At 41.1% G+C, this 13,431-nt stretch overlaps 1 protein-coding gene across 6 annotated transcripts in view; it reads left to right on the top strand.

Annotated features, from left to right (window-relative positions):
- znf536 (zinc finger protein 536) overlaps nt 1–13,431 on the top strand; it is a 207,071-nt gene that overhangs the window by 93,235 nt on the left and 100,405 nt on the right. For 3 of the 6 annotated variants that reach the window (XM_026378871.1, XM_026378870.1, XM_026378873.1), the window contains exon 5: nt 5,866–8,150. In XM_026378871.1, coding sequence (XP_026234656.1) covers nt 5,867–8,150 — 2,284 coding nt within the window. In that variant the 5' untranslated portion in view covers nt 5,866. Of the gene's footprint in view, nt 1–2,917; nt 3,034–3,130; nt 3,204–5,865; nt 8,151–13,431 lie in introns of those variants that run through there. The other 3 variants (XM_026378874.1, XM_026378875.1, XM_026378872.1) reach the window with 2 other exon arrangements.

The following is a 13,431-nucleotide window of genomic DNA, read 5'->3' as shown; positions in this document are numbered from 1 at the left end:
GTGCCTTTTACAACTTCTTATCAGACATATTGATTAGAAGTAGCTAGAAACTGTCTGTGGCGAACAAGAATGGTGTGAAAATAGTATGCGAACGCTGCCAAGTGCTACATATCTGCGGTGCTTGGTCCTCTTCTGCTTTCCCTTTTCCAATGACAAAAACAGACCATTGCCACCTGCTGATATAAAGAGTTATTACTGCCACGTTTTGGCCCAGATGAAATGGGACGCAAGGTTTACTCAGTCTAAATTATGGCCTTTAAGGTGATTTTTACTTTTATTACACTGTTAATGTCCAGATATATGCATGTTATGTTAAAATATTAAAAGTGTGCATGTCCATGTTCTGTGTTTTGTCCTATCCTATCCTAAAAGAAAAAAAAAAGGCAGTAGATGCAGCATTTAAGCAGGACGGATGCATTGAAGCCTGTTCACTATCATTATCATGTCAGTATAGTATAATTTTTATTTATTTTTTTGGCTCCTGTCACTGTACTTCACTAAACAAGAGACTGCTTAACAAATATTTGGCACTGTTAATCCTGTGCTCATCGCTCTGCTTTATTCACTGCTGCAGGGGTCTGTCCACGCCACTGTGACCGCTATTGTAGTGCACTCGGGAGGGGAGAGGTGTTCACAGATGTACATGCACACACACACTCATGCGCACACATGGAGACAGAGACATCTGCAGGTCATCATCATCATAGTGGGAATAATACCAGGGATGGTTATCATAAAGGGAAGCTTTGAGCTCCCGGCTGTCTTGGGAAGATGATTTGGCTGGCCCGGAACAATGAACTGTGGGAATCCGCTTGTCCTGCATTGATCTTCCTCCCATGGCATCCCCTGCAAGGCTGTCAGAGCGACGGACGGATAAAAAGACCAAAAACATTTTTCTTTCTCTCTCTCCTGCTCCCTCCCGGTGTCTTTCTTTTCTCGCTGTCAGGAGGGCTCCCACTGATCAGCGGGGATGAGCTGAAAGTTGAACTACCTGTTGACAGGACCTCTTAAACAGCCCTCAAAGACATATTGTTTGAGAGAAAGAGGGAGAGGCACGGGCTCCTGTTCATTCATATTTGTCACTTATCTATTGAGTCCGCGCTCTCATCAAATCCTCTCTTCCTCGCCGTTATGTTCTCTGCGTTACAGCAGGGGTTCATATTAATCCAATGTGATTCGCAAGTTTTAAATTGTTCGCCGTTCTCTGATCGGGCACAACATTATGCCTCATTTTTGTCTTTGCAGAGTCGTGTTTTTAGAAGGTATTCACTGCATATCAGTCTATAGGAATGTGGTTAATGTGTGAATGCTGTTTCTAGCCATCCACTTGGAGCTCTGGCTCCTTCAGCTCCCTGGAATGTCCCCCTAAAGATCCAGCCGCCCTTCGCGAGAGTAAAAACTTCTTATTCTTATTATTTTTGTCATGCTGTCGCTCGTGTTGTTGTTGGTAATACCGCACTGTATACGCATCTGATCTCGGTCACGTGCACAACTCGGCTCCCCCCCCCCACTTTAAAATAGAACAATCAATTTTTGAAGCTTCACATCTTTTTTGATAGCACAAAGTCTTATGAGTTTTGATCAAGAGGCTTCAGGCATGGGATGGAGTCTGGATTGAATCTGGCAGGGGTTGTGTGACTATCTTCCATGTGCAGTTCAGAGTGTTTTTCGCCTCATTACAGAAAGTAATAATGCAGTGAAGTCAAAGAGCGAGAGACAGAAAGAGAAAGATGGAAAGAGAGAGGGAGAGAGGGGAAGAAAAACAAGGCCGCTTTTTTTTATTGGATTAATTAGATGCCTTTCAAAGACCACCTGCAATAGAACAAAACACAAGCCAGGAAGAAACTCATATGTGTTCTGTTCTACCTACCAAGGCACTAACTCGAACTCAACCAACTTTTACCAAGAGGTAATTGATCTTTGAAATGATGAGGGAGCTCTGTTTGTACTTTGAAAACATATTTACAGCTTTTGAATGGATCCAAAAAGCCCCTGCTGCTTGTGCAATCACTAAATATTTAGCATTCAGCTCTCAGTACATGCAACATATGGTAAATACCCACATTGTCCCTTCAACATCAGAACGCTGTAGCTGCAACCCAGTCGTCTCATTAATGATTTGGTGCAAATATGATGGAATTCAGCACATTGTTAATAATGATTGATTTGTTTAACGCAATGAGTTTGTTCATTAGGACTTAATGAGGTATTGCATTGTGATTAGTCGATGGCTTTTTGTGTCGATACATGCCAAAATAACAAAGTAAAGTCCAACTAATGGTTTTTCGATCCTTTAGTTTCCCTACATCTTGTCTTAAATGTCAGAGGAAAGTTTTATGACAAAACTCTGCAAATTCAAGTAAAGCAAATTAGCTCTGATTTTTTTTTTTTTTTTTTTGGAAATTGTTGATTTTATACTATTGAAACAACCTTTCTTATACTTCAATAATTTATATGGTTACAATTAGAGAGGAGCACATACAGTATAAATCCCTTATGCATTTATGATGCATGCTACTATTGATAAGACAGAAATTAACTGAGCACATTCAAATGCCGAGTGAAATGCAGTGCCATTGTGTTACAGACACCACTTATAATTAAGCTGAGGCTTGAAGAGAAAAAGAGCAGCGAAGAAAAATGCAATAAGAGAAACGACGTGAAATCTGTTTCTATGTCTGTGTGCTTGTGTGCCGTGGATTTGATGTGTTTACGGCTGCACGTGGTGCTTTACTGAATAATAAACCTCAAACTATAAAGACAACAACTGAACCATCGTGAGAAAATGCTAAAGGAAGTCTTTGTGGTTTTAGAGGTATCAGAGGAGCCAATAGTTTTAATGAGGCAGCAATGCTGTACATGCCAGGAAATGATAAGGTTATACAGGTTAGAATAACGGCAGATAGATACTGTAACAGTCTACAGAGTAGATGTGTTGTTCTTAAAGGAGTCTACACAGGCTACACAGCCATGGCAGAGACGGAGAGACATAACAGGGACAAAGTGGCCCCAGATCTTTCTTTACTACAACTGGTAAGAATGAGGAGCCTTGTCTTGATGCTCTGAAGGCATTTTGTTATTACTTTAACATTTAGTTGTTTTCTTCTGTACATATTTTACCTGAGGTTTGTAACGAAGAGCTGCGATGACGTCAAAATAGAAAGTCTTGTTGATTTCTGTGGGCAGTCATTTGATAGCGCTGGGTGAGTTGAAACATTGTCATCATGTCTTTTAGAGGGCACTCGCATACTGAATTGTTGTCTGTAGTCAAAGGTTTGTGTTCGACTGTGTGGTTTCTGCCTGTGTGTATGTGTTGCTACTCGTGCACCACCCTCAAATTCCCTCGCATGTGTGTGTTGATATGAGCAGAGGGGGGATGTCACATAAGAAATGTCCTTTTTAATCAGGGGAAAAAATATAAAATGACTCGGGAGCAAGGCAAGCATATTAATGTGCCTCATTTGCATACGCTCGTCAGCCAGGATACGTTTATAAAAAACACAAACTGGATTCGTCAGTTCATTTCACATTATTCCATTGTCTATCTGCCTTTGTTATATGTTAAAGATAAAGGCGGAAATCAAATTGAAGAAAAGGGCAAGCTGCTATCTCCCCAAATGAGCAACAGCTCATCAGCCTAGTTTAAATCACAGATTTCTATTCCAAAAGGCAGCCGCCTCTGTAAAAAGGGCCCATTCAAATAAGGTCTTCTCTGATATAAGCATGCCTGGTGATGGAAGCTGGGGTGTCACATAAATACAATTTAAAAGCTTAGTTATTTTAAACAGTCTAACAAAGTTTTATCTGTCCTAGCAATTCTCTCTTAATATTGTTCTGGTAATAAATGTACACATATAACCTACAGTATCTATATATTTTTTACATAAAAGTATAAACTTTTTATGATTAGGCTTTTTAAAATGCTTTCTTTCTCAGATGAACACCACATTATTCAAGTCACATGAGAACACAATTATAAGATCTGTTGTAAATTTAAGTAGGCTTTGACAGAAACATATAACACAGGCCTGCGGAACATAGCATGGCCATTATATTCTTGATGAATTCAGTAGAACTGCTTTATGTTACGTGTGGGGAGAAATAAGGAGAATTCAAAGGGCAGCCCACAAGTGTCACATTCCTTTAAACACAAGTAGAAACTGGTCACAGTCTCTAATTCATGTCCACAAGATAAGAATCCGCCATCAGCAGTGTGTTGGAGAGGCGACTGGCTAAAAGAACAGTCAACCCTTATGTCTACTAACCTCCTACTGGTGAGAGAGAGGGGGGGGGACAGAAACAATTCAAATGAATGAGAACACAAATGAGCCAGGCACAATGTGGAGTCTTCTCTGCCTTAGAAACATACTGTAGGTGGAGGGAGAGAAACAGAAAGACAGAGTGTGGCAGAACCTTAGTTGCCCTCCGTGCCTGTAAAGTGTATGCTGAACATGTGTGCACATATTTAATGTGGGTGTGCTCCGCTGCTGCCAGATTGGGCCCATAAGCTACCTAAAATAATACCACTTTCTCTTAAAAGTGAACTCACCTAATGCTAGTGCTTTACATTGCCTCTCAATGAAAGGATTTTTTGATGATTATAATCATGCGTTACTGTACAGTTGCCACCACTGCCACCAGGCAGCATACTAATCAGCATAATGAGATATTATACAATATTTTGTTGACCAAAGCAGAACTGTGGTTATTGTTTCAGAGGGTTTGACCTCTGCCAGCAGCTAGAGGAAGTGTGGAGATAGATGTTTATACCTCTCCATCTGGAGAGCAGATGGATCTGCATTAAAACCAATGTTCTTCTTGGCTTTATTTTATTATTTATTTACTAATGCTACACATATGAAAATGATAACACTGCCAATGATGCTCAAAAAATGTGGACATACAGTATTTCTGTAACATTACAGCAACATAGGACAATATTGTTCTGTTACATGTGGTAGGAAGAACAAATACAATAAAACAACTGTTACCTGTATGTTCATTTAAGACTGGAGCTTGTGCTTATTTACTTTTTGTTTCTTTTTTTTTTTTTGTGTGTGTCACGAGTGTATCTCAGAATGCACTGGGAATCCTTTCAACACAGTCATTCACTGTTTTCTCTCTCCTGGAAACTGTAAAAGAGTTAGGTAGAAAGAAGAAGAAGAAGACAGGCACTGAGAGAATTGGGGAATAGAAAGAAGCAGAGGGAGAGCAAAGTGATTCACATCAAATGTAGTGTGGCTCTTTAATGGAATATTGCACCAAGACAAGTGTCATGGCACCGAGATAAGAGTGTTGTGTTTACTGGAGTAACCCCTTGGTTTTAAGTGCTATTGTTAATATCATAATTGTAGTATTGCGGTGGCTTCCCGACAATGCCGTTGCTTCGTTTCATTAAGGCGTGTAATTGGAGGAATTCTGATAGGATGGGCACAAGTAGCTTAATTATACACTGCTCACTGTGTTTACAGAGTAATTATTCCATCCAAAATGGTGTTACATTTCGAAAAAGTTCTAAGGAGTCACAGCTTTTTCCAAGCCCTTGGTGCTGACTATTCATGCAGTGCTCTGTGCATCAAAGATAATACATTTTACAGTACTTCCCTGTACTGGGCGATGCAGCACAGGTGTTGTTTCCCTAAATTAAGTAACATATTCTTTTTTGAATCTGGAAAGCAAACACAAAGAGCACATCAGCACTCACCATAGCTAACGAGGCGTCCAAGCAAACGACCCACAAAGGTCCTTTGTCCCTACTCTCTGATAGGAGGATCTGCTTTAATATATGTTTATTTTCTACACTATATCTAAACTTACAATTTTATGATTTCTAATACGGTTCATTCTTTCTGTCTTCTATTACAGGATGGAGGACTCTAGTTTGTGTCTTGGTGTGTCGTCAGCAGTGCCTGATACTGATGCCCATCTGAGCAGTGCAGTCTTAAATGGACGCTACCCTATAAGTCAAAAGCTTCATCAGCTAACTGCCCAACTAGGACACGCCTTTCCTGACCTACACCGGCCACAACAGATCCCTGAGGAAAAGGCAGCCACACCTTTGGATGAGAAGACCCACCACGCAGCCCTGGCCAGTCAGCCTATTAGCAGTCAGATGGCCTTGCTAGCCAATCAGCTCAACCGAGACATTGATGCAGGGGCACTAAGTGGGTTGAATGGGCGTGTTGACCTTCAGCAGTTTCTTAATGGCCAGAACTTGGGCATCATGTCCCAAATGAATGATATTGAAGATGATGCCCGCAAGAATAGGAAGTATCCCTGTCCATTGTGTGGCAAGCGATTCCGTTTTAATAGTATCCTTTCACTTCACATGCGCACACACACAGGAGAGAAGCCCTTCAAGTGTCCCTACTGTGACCACCGAGCAGCTCAAAAGGGCAATCTCAAGATCCACCTTCGCACCCATAAGCTGGGGAATCTTGGCAAAGGCCGTGGCCGTGTCAGAGAAGAGAACAGGCTGCTGCATGAGTTGGAGGAGAGGGCCATTCTGAGGGACAAGCAGATGAGAGGGAGTGGCAGCCTCCTCCAGGCAGCTCAAACACCCCATCTAAGCCTGAACAGCAGTTCAAATACCCATCAGCAGCCACTAGGCTCAGCATGTGGTCTCCTCCCTTCCTCTGGCCTTGCCACTCCAGACACAATTTCCCAGCCTTCTTCTTCACCTAAGCCAACTGGTACCCAAGATGAACAGTCCCTGAATCCAACTACGGGCTTCCGCTGTACCTTCTGCAAAGGGAAGTTCAAGAAGCGTGAAGAGCTGGACCGGCACATCCGCATACTCCACAAGCCCTACAAGTGTACTCTGTGTGAGTTTGCTGCCTCCCATGAAGAAGAGCTGATAAGTCACGTGGAAAAGGCCCACATCACAGCTGAGACAACACAGGGTCAGGGTGGTGGTGGTTCAGGAGGCATGCAGATTGCCACTGAATTCCGTTGTGATGTCTGTGGCCAGGTGTTCAGCCAAGCTTGGTTTCTCAAGGGCCACATGCGCAAGCACAAAGACTCATTTGAACACTGCTGCCAAATTTGTGGCCGTCGGTTCAAGGAACCGTGGTTCCTCAAGAACCATATGAAGGTGCATCTCAACAAGCTGGCCATCAAAAGTAAGCCGCCCCAGTCCAGTGAGCAGGACATGGCTGCCCTCAATAGCATGAGCAATTTGGCTCAGGAAGCTCATGCTAACCTGTATTCGCGCTACATTTCCTGTCTTCAAGGAGGCTTCCTTTCACCAGACAAACAGGGCCTGAGTGAGCAGCACCAGCTGTTGGCTAAAGCAGGGATAGCCATGAAGGAAAAGGAGATGTTAGGAAAGCTGCTGGGGCCAATGGCAGGAGGTATGGGCCATGGGCTGGGTGAAAATGAGAAGCGTTCACTCCTGGGCTGTCTCAACCTTGTTCCACCACTCAAGTCAAGCTGCATGGAGCGCCTCCAGGCGGCTGCAAAAGTGGCAGAGATGGATTCCCTCAACAGCTACCAAGCTTGGCAGATAATGGCTCGTGGTATGGCTATGGACAGGGCTTTTATTCCGAAGGAACCACAGCAGCACCATATACCCACAGGGCAGGAAGATGAGATGGGTGGTGCTGGGGCCTTGGCATCCTTCTCAAAGGACAAACAAGACTACTCTTTGATTTCTTCCAATGATAGTTCAAAGCAGAAGCAGCTCTCAGAAGCCTTGCAGGGATCCAAGGCTTCTACTGGAGCCATGATGTCAATGAAGGAGGATGGAAGGAGCTTTGACAGTCATCGTGACTTAATGTCTCACCATGGTAATGCTGAGGTTCCTGGAGCTCTGGCTGGCCTGGGTAGCCCAAACATTGACTTCAGCCTCTCCAGCCTGAAGGAGAAGCCTTCAGAGTGCCCTGACTGTGGCCAGGTCTTCAGAACCTACCATCAGATGGTGGTTCACTCCCGCATCCATGGCAAAGACAGGAGAGGCACTGAGGAAGCACTCCAGCAACAAGGTCTAGATGAACGCCGGGGATCAGCAAGTGACCCCGAGTCCCAGTCCATCAGCCGTTCCACCACTCCTGGTTCATCCAACATAACAGAGGAGAGTGGAGTTGGAGGAGCACATTCCCAGACAGGAAGTGTCCAGGATGACAGCCCACATCCCTCCTCTCCATCTTCAGGTAAGAAAAATAAAATCAGAGAATGAAAGCAACTTGTATTTTATAGACTATAACTTATTTTATATACTCCCATACACTGGGGATCAATGTTTCTTTCTTTTATTCCCTGACTTGGTCTAAAATTTCACATAGTTCTAGATTGCTAACAATCGTTTAGTATATGGTATCCAAGAAATCTAAGCCAAAACCTGTGCTAATGGAAACATAATGTTAAATTATTCTGTGCTTTTGTTGTTTTTAACACATCATGGCTATACATTATAAAGAATAGCTTGAAAAAGCAGCTTCAATGATCAAAGAATGAACACTTGAGTATCAGGTGGCTGCTCAACAAAAACTGAAACACAGTTATAGTTAGAACCTTTAGTACACACTCTGGCTCCTACAGCCCCTAACAGAAACCACAAAGCTATGCTGTAAAAATGATGCACAGGTTATTATTTTTACAAGTTGTTATTGACAGGTGAGTGCTTTAGATTTGACACAAAGATTGTCTTTGGAAGGGGGTGATGACTAATTCAGTGACTGATCAAACAGTCACTAAATGATTTTGGATAAAGTCTAACTCTACCAACAATATCCAAGTGTAAACTATAAACAGGCCAAGTACATTGCCTGACTTGAATCCAGTACAGCACTTCTAATCATGTTTTAAAGTGGATGGTAGAGCCACAAAACCCCTCCAACAAAGAGGCGTACTCCACAGATCATCCAGGTCATCATCATCAGTCATCCACTTCTGTTCTTTGGATTAGTGGACTTTGTTCTCTTACAAACAAATTCTATTGTATTGAGGGGACAGAATTTGTAATGTACTAACACTTAAGTCAGATTGACGAAGGGTCTTCTCAGTTTTATTGGATACTATACAATAGATGTACACAATGGTTATGCAGTGTTCTGACACCTATCAATCATGGTCAGTATTTCCCATCCTCAACCCTGTCTGTACAGGAACATGAAAACCACCAGGTGGATTTAATAATGTAGTTTATTAGTGTATACAAATAGAGATGTGTTGTCCTGTGTACACATTTGACTGTACAAGTATCAGGGATATACAGGTATACAGTGCTGTGCCAAGGGCTGTGTGTAGGCCACCAATAGATGTGCTGTTATGAATGAAAAAATGGAATTACATGTTTTTTTGGGTTAATTTTTAATTAATATAATGTGATCCGATCTTCATCTAAGTCAGGAGTATTAACAAATACAATGTTCCTAAAGTAACAACACAAAAAATGTCATGTCTTTATTGAGAACAACCATAAAACCTCACAATGCTAGTGGAAAAAGTATATTAACCCTTTGAATAATGACCGTAATTTAAGTCAATTTATGTGTTAGGATAAGTTAGGAAAATTAGTTTGGAGGTGTGGACTAGAGGTACTTTGACTGACAAAAAAAAACACTTATGTGAGCCATGCCTCGCCAAAAGGAGCTTTTAGAGGATCTATCAATAATTGTTGATTTACATAAAGCTGGAAAGGGTTACAAAGAGATGTCAAAGACTAGAAATTCACCAGTCTACAGTTGGCAAACAATCTACAAATGGAGACACTTTGGTGTTTTTCGGTGGCTACCAATAAGTGGGTTGCTAGCCAAAATGACCCTAGGAGCACAACAAACACTCATCAATGAGGTAAAGAAACAACCCCAATTGAAAGCCAAAGATTTTAAGGCATAATTGGAACTGGCTAACATTCATGAGTCTACAGTGCATAAAGCATTGAACAAGCAGGGTGTCTATGGCAGGACACCACAAAGGAAGCTGCTGCTTACTAAAAAGAACATTGCTGCATGCCTGAAGTTTTCCAAAGAGCACATTGACAATATACAGCAGCATTGGCAAAATGTTTTGTGGACTGAAAAAACTAAGATTGAACTATTTGGAAAGAACTCACAACACTACATCTGGCGAAAAAAAGGCACTGCATATCATCATGATTACATCATCCCAATCATAAAGTATGGTGGAGGTAAACCAGTAATTAATTCCAAGGATTCATAGACTTTTTGCATTATCACTTTGAGGTTTTTATGGTTGTTAAGATTTTTTTCTTGTATTATTATATGATATTATATGAATTCTAATAGTTCTAGTACAAAGACTGACAAATTATATATATATATATATATATATATATATATATATATATATATATATATATATATATATATATATCCATCAAAGAATGGGAACAAAAAAAAAAAAGAAGAAAATAATGGCAGGCTTTACACAGTACCGTATGTCTCTCTTGCACGTTGTTACACTGGACATAGTAACAACTGTCCCCTGATATAGCTGTGTTGTTGCTACATCTGACAATAAGCCAACCACAAGACTCCAGAGAATACAATTCAGAAAGAGACTTGCTTCACTATTGCATTCACGTTTGCAGGTTAGCAGACCAGATCCCTGTGGAACATGAGTAAAGACTAGGAGCGCAGGGATGAACTCATTTTAACCACAGCGATTAATAAATGTCTTTAATAAACACGTTGGAGACAACCATACCCCTCCCCTCTCCCCACCCAGCAAACACAGGCCGGCCGGGGCTAGATAAGTGTATGTTTAGTGGGATTAAGGGAGGCTCGTTGCTAATGATTACACAAGTTTTTAAAGGTAACTTTCACTTGTTCCTCAGGGCACTGTGCTGGCGTTAAGAAGTGTGCGCGGTAATTAGGTCATGACTGTGCGATAATCAGTCGGTTTAAGCTAAACAAGACACTAATTAAAGATATACATATAAAGCAGGTCAAAAAAAAAATGGTGAACTTTATTTGCAAAAGCGAGGATGTGCTTTTAAGTCTTTTGAGAAAAAAATATAAATAAATATAAATATAAATCAGAGTAGCTTAGCTTAAGGCTGTAAGCAACTTAATTCCACCAGTTGAGACGAAATTGTTTATTTATTCACAGAGGCATGAAGTCCTTATCATGCCCGTGTAGTGTGATGGGTTTGAACATGGGATAGGCTATGTTTATTTTAATCTAAGAAATAATAACAGACAACCCCCCACCCCAATTAGGAATTAATGAAAATGAGAGTGAGATAAAAACCTATTTTCTTTATAGAGACTATTAAACATAACACTTTCTCAACAGGGTGGGGGTGTAGCGGATGTAATTATCTTCTGAATTTTAATGCTGGAAGTTTCTCTCTCCATCTGTCTCTCTCTCTGTCTCCGTCTCTCTTTCTCTCTCTCTGTGTGTCTCTCTCTACCTCTGTCTGCATCTCTCTCTCTCTCTCTCTCTGTCTCTTTTGACTCAAGTACTTTAAATCTGATGGATATAGCTTGTGGCATTTCAACAATTTCAGAAGTACTGTATTAACTGTGAGTGTGCAGTGTACAAAAAAAGTGAATTAAAATAATAATTGACAACCAAAAAAAAAAAAAAAAAAAAAAAAAAAACAGTATTTACCACCAAATGCTAACAAATCACAAAGAAATGCATTACCGTTAGTTGAGTGGTTAAATCTCACCCCCAGGGTGTTATCTTCGGAAAAGTACGGTAGGATTGAAGACAAAAACATAAGCGCAAAAAGAAATGAATATAGTCTAGTGGTAAGTTTGCACAAGAACAATAAAAAGCCTACTGGTTTCTGCAAAGCCTTAATTTAGCCTGCCCTGCTGTCTTTGTCTAACAGTTTGGTAATGTGTGGTCTGTGAGCAGGTAGCGTGTCACACGATGAGCACTACTATGAGACACTAATGAAACTCTTTGTCAGTCTTCTACTGTCATATCTGAAAAGCTGTCCCGCACAGTTATTGTAGTTCTTTGGTGAGCATATGTGCAAAACAGGATGTCAACCTGAAGCAAAGTGCTAGAAAACATGGCAAAGCTGGGAAATATAGATGTAGAAGAGGCTGTAGAATAAAAATGGTTAAGCATGCACTGACCTGCATGAACAGGAATACAGTTTTGTTGAGAGCAAAAAACAAAAGCAATGAAAAGAGGAGTAAATGGATTAAACGTAAATAAAAAAGGGGTCGTTTTTGCTGCTTCCTGTGTTTTAATCTGAAGTGAAACTCGTCTTTCTTCACAACTTACACATTGTGATTCACATTTGGAGATGAGGGACTCTTAAATTAGAAGCTTTGATGTGTGAGAAAAAAAATGTGTCTGAGTCTCATGTGGAGAAAGGTGTCATGCTTCTCCTCCACATGCATGTTTGTTGTGTGTGTGTGTGTGTGTGTGCGTGTGTATGGGTGTGTGTGAGGTGGAGTGGTGATGGGGCATATGCTTTACAGTATTTGTGCATATCGTTTTCTCCTGTAGTGAACAGGATGTGGCTACTGTACCATTGTCTTTATCTTAATATCTTACATTTAAGAAGAAGAGCTCGCAATTCTGTGTGTGCGTGTGTGCACCTGTGAGCGTGCGCCGGTGTACATGTCAGCCTCTGCCCCGCCACCTACCCACAGCAATTTTGAGTTAAACTTAAATTATAGTAATCAACAATAACATCTCAACTGTGAAAGAAGGTCAACTCCGCCGCTTTTGTCTTTGAGACGGCACTTGTTTAAAAGCAGTGAAAGAAAAAGGGAGAAGTTGGGAGGGGAGGCAGAAAAACAAAGGGCTCTGTCAAAGATGTCCTTTAAAGACATTCCTTATTACAACATAGCTTAGCAGCTAACCTTGAGCATATTCCTTATTCAACGCAGTCCTTTATTTTTTTCACAAAAACAAAGTGATAATTACATTTACGCCGATCACCGTCTTTTTGTTTGTTTGGCTATCCTTGAACTGACTTCCCTTTATCATTTATTTTTTTTCTGTGATAATCAGGCGTCAAAGAAGCAGCATTGTAAGAAAATGCAAGCAAGCGTTGTCACGATAGGGAGGTTCAGCAACAGGTAGACACAATGCGAATGCGACTTGTCACACCTGCATTGGAAAGCTTCTTCTTTTTTTTTTTTTTTTTGACAGTGCTTACATGCAAATAAGCTACCATTGAAAATCCTCATTTTGCATGATAGTATCTCCCAATTCTGCTGCTGTGGTAGAGGCAAAATGTAACTGAATATGTATAAAATAGGCTTTGCTGCACACATGTAAGGCCTAAAGCAGCAGAAGGCCTCCTTACATGTACCTCCACAACCTTCCCACAACCCTTAAATCCCACTCCCACATATTGGCTCCAGGCAATATAAGACTGTATATTCTCTCTCTGTCTCTCTCTCCCTGTCTCACTCTTTCTCTCTCTCTCTCCCTAGAGAATCCCCCATGTCTACATTTTTTTAAGAGGAACAGCGTTTTAACACGGTGAGGATT

The sequence above is a fragment of the Anabas testudineus genome, chromosome 3 (assembly GCF_900324465.2).
Source record: "Anabas testudineus chromosome 3, fAnaTes1.2, whole genome shotgun sequence".
Taxonomy (NCBI): domain Eukaryota; kingdom Metazoa; phylum Chordata; class Actinopteri; order Anabantiformes; family Anabantidae; genus Anabas; species Anabas testudineus.
The sequence above is the reverse complement of the archived record's forward strand: the minus strand, read 5'-3'. Positions and strand labels throughout refer to the sequence as shown.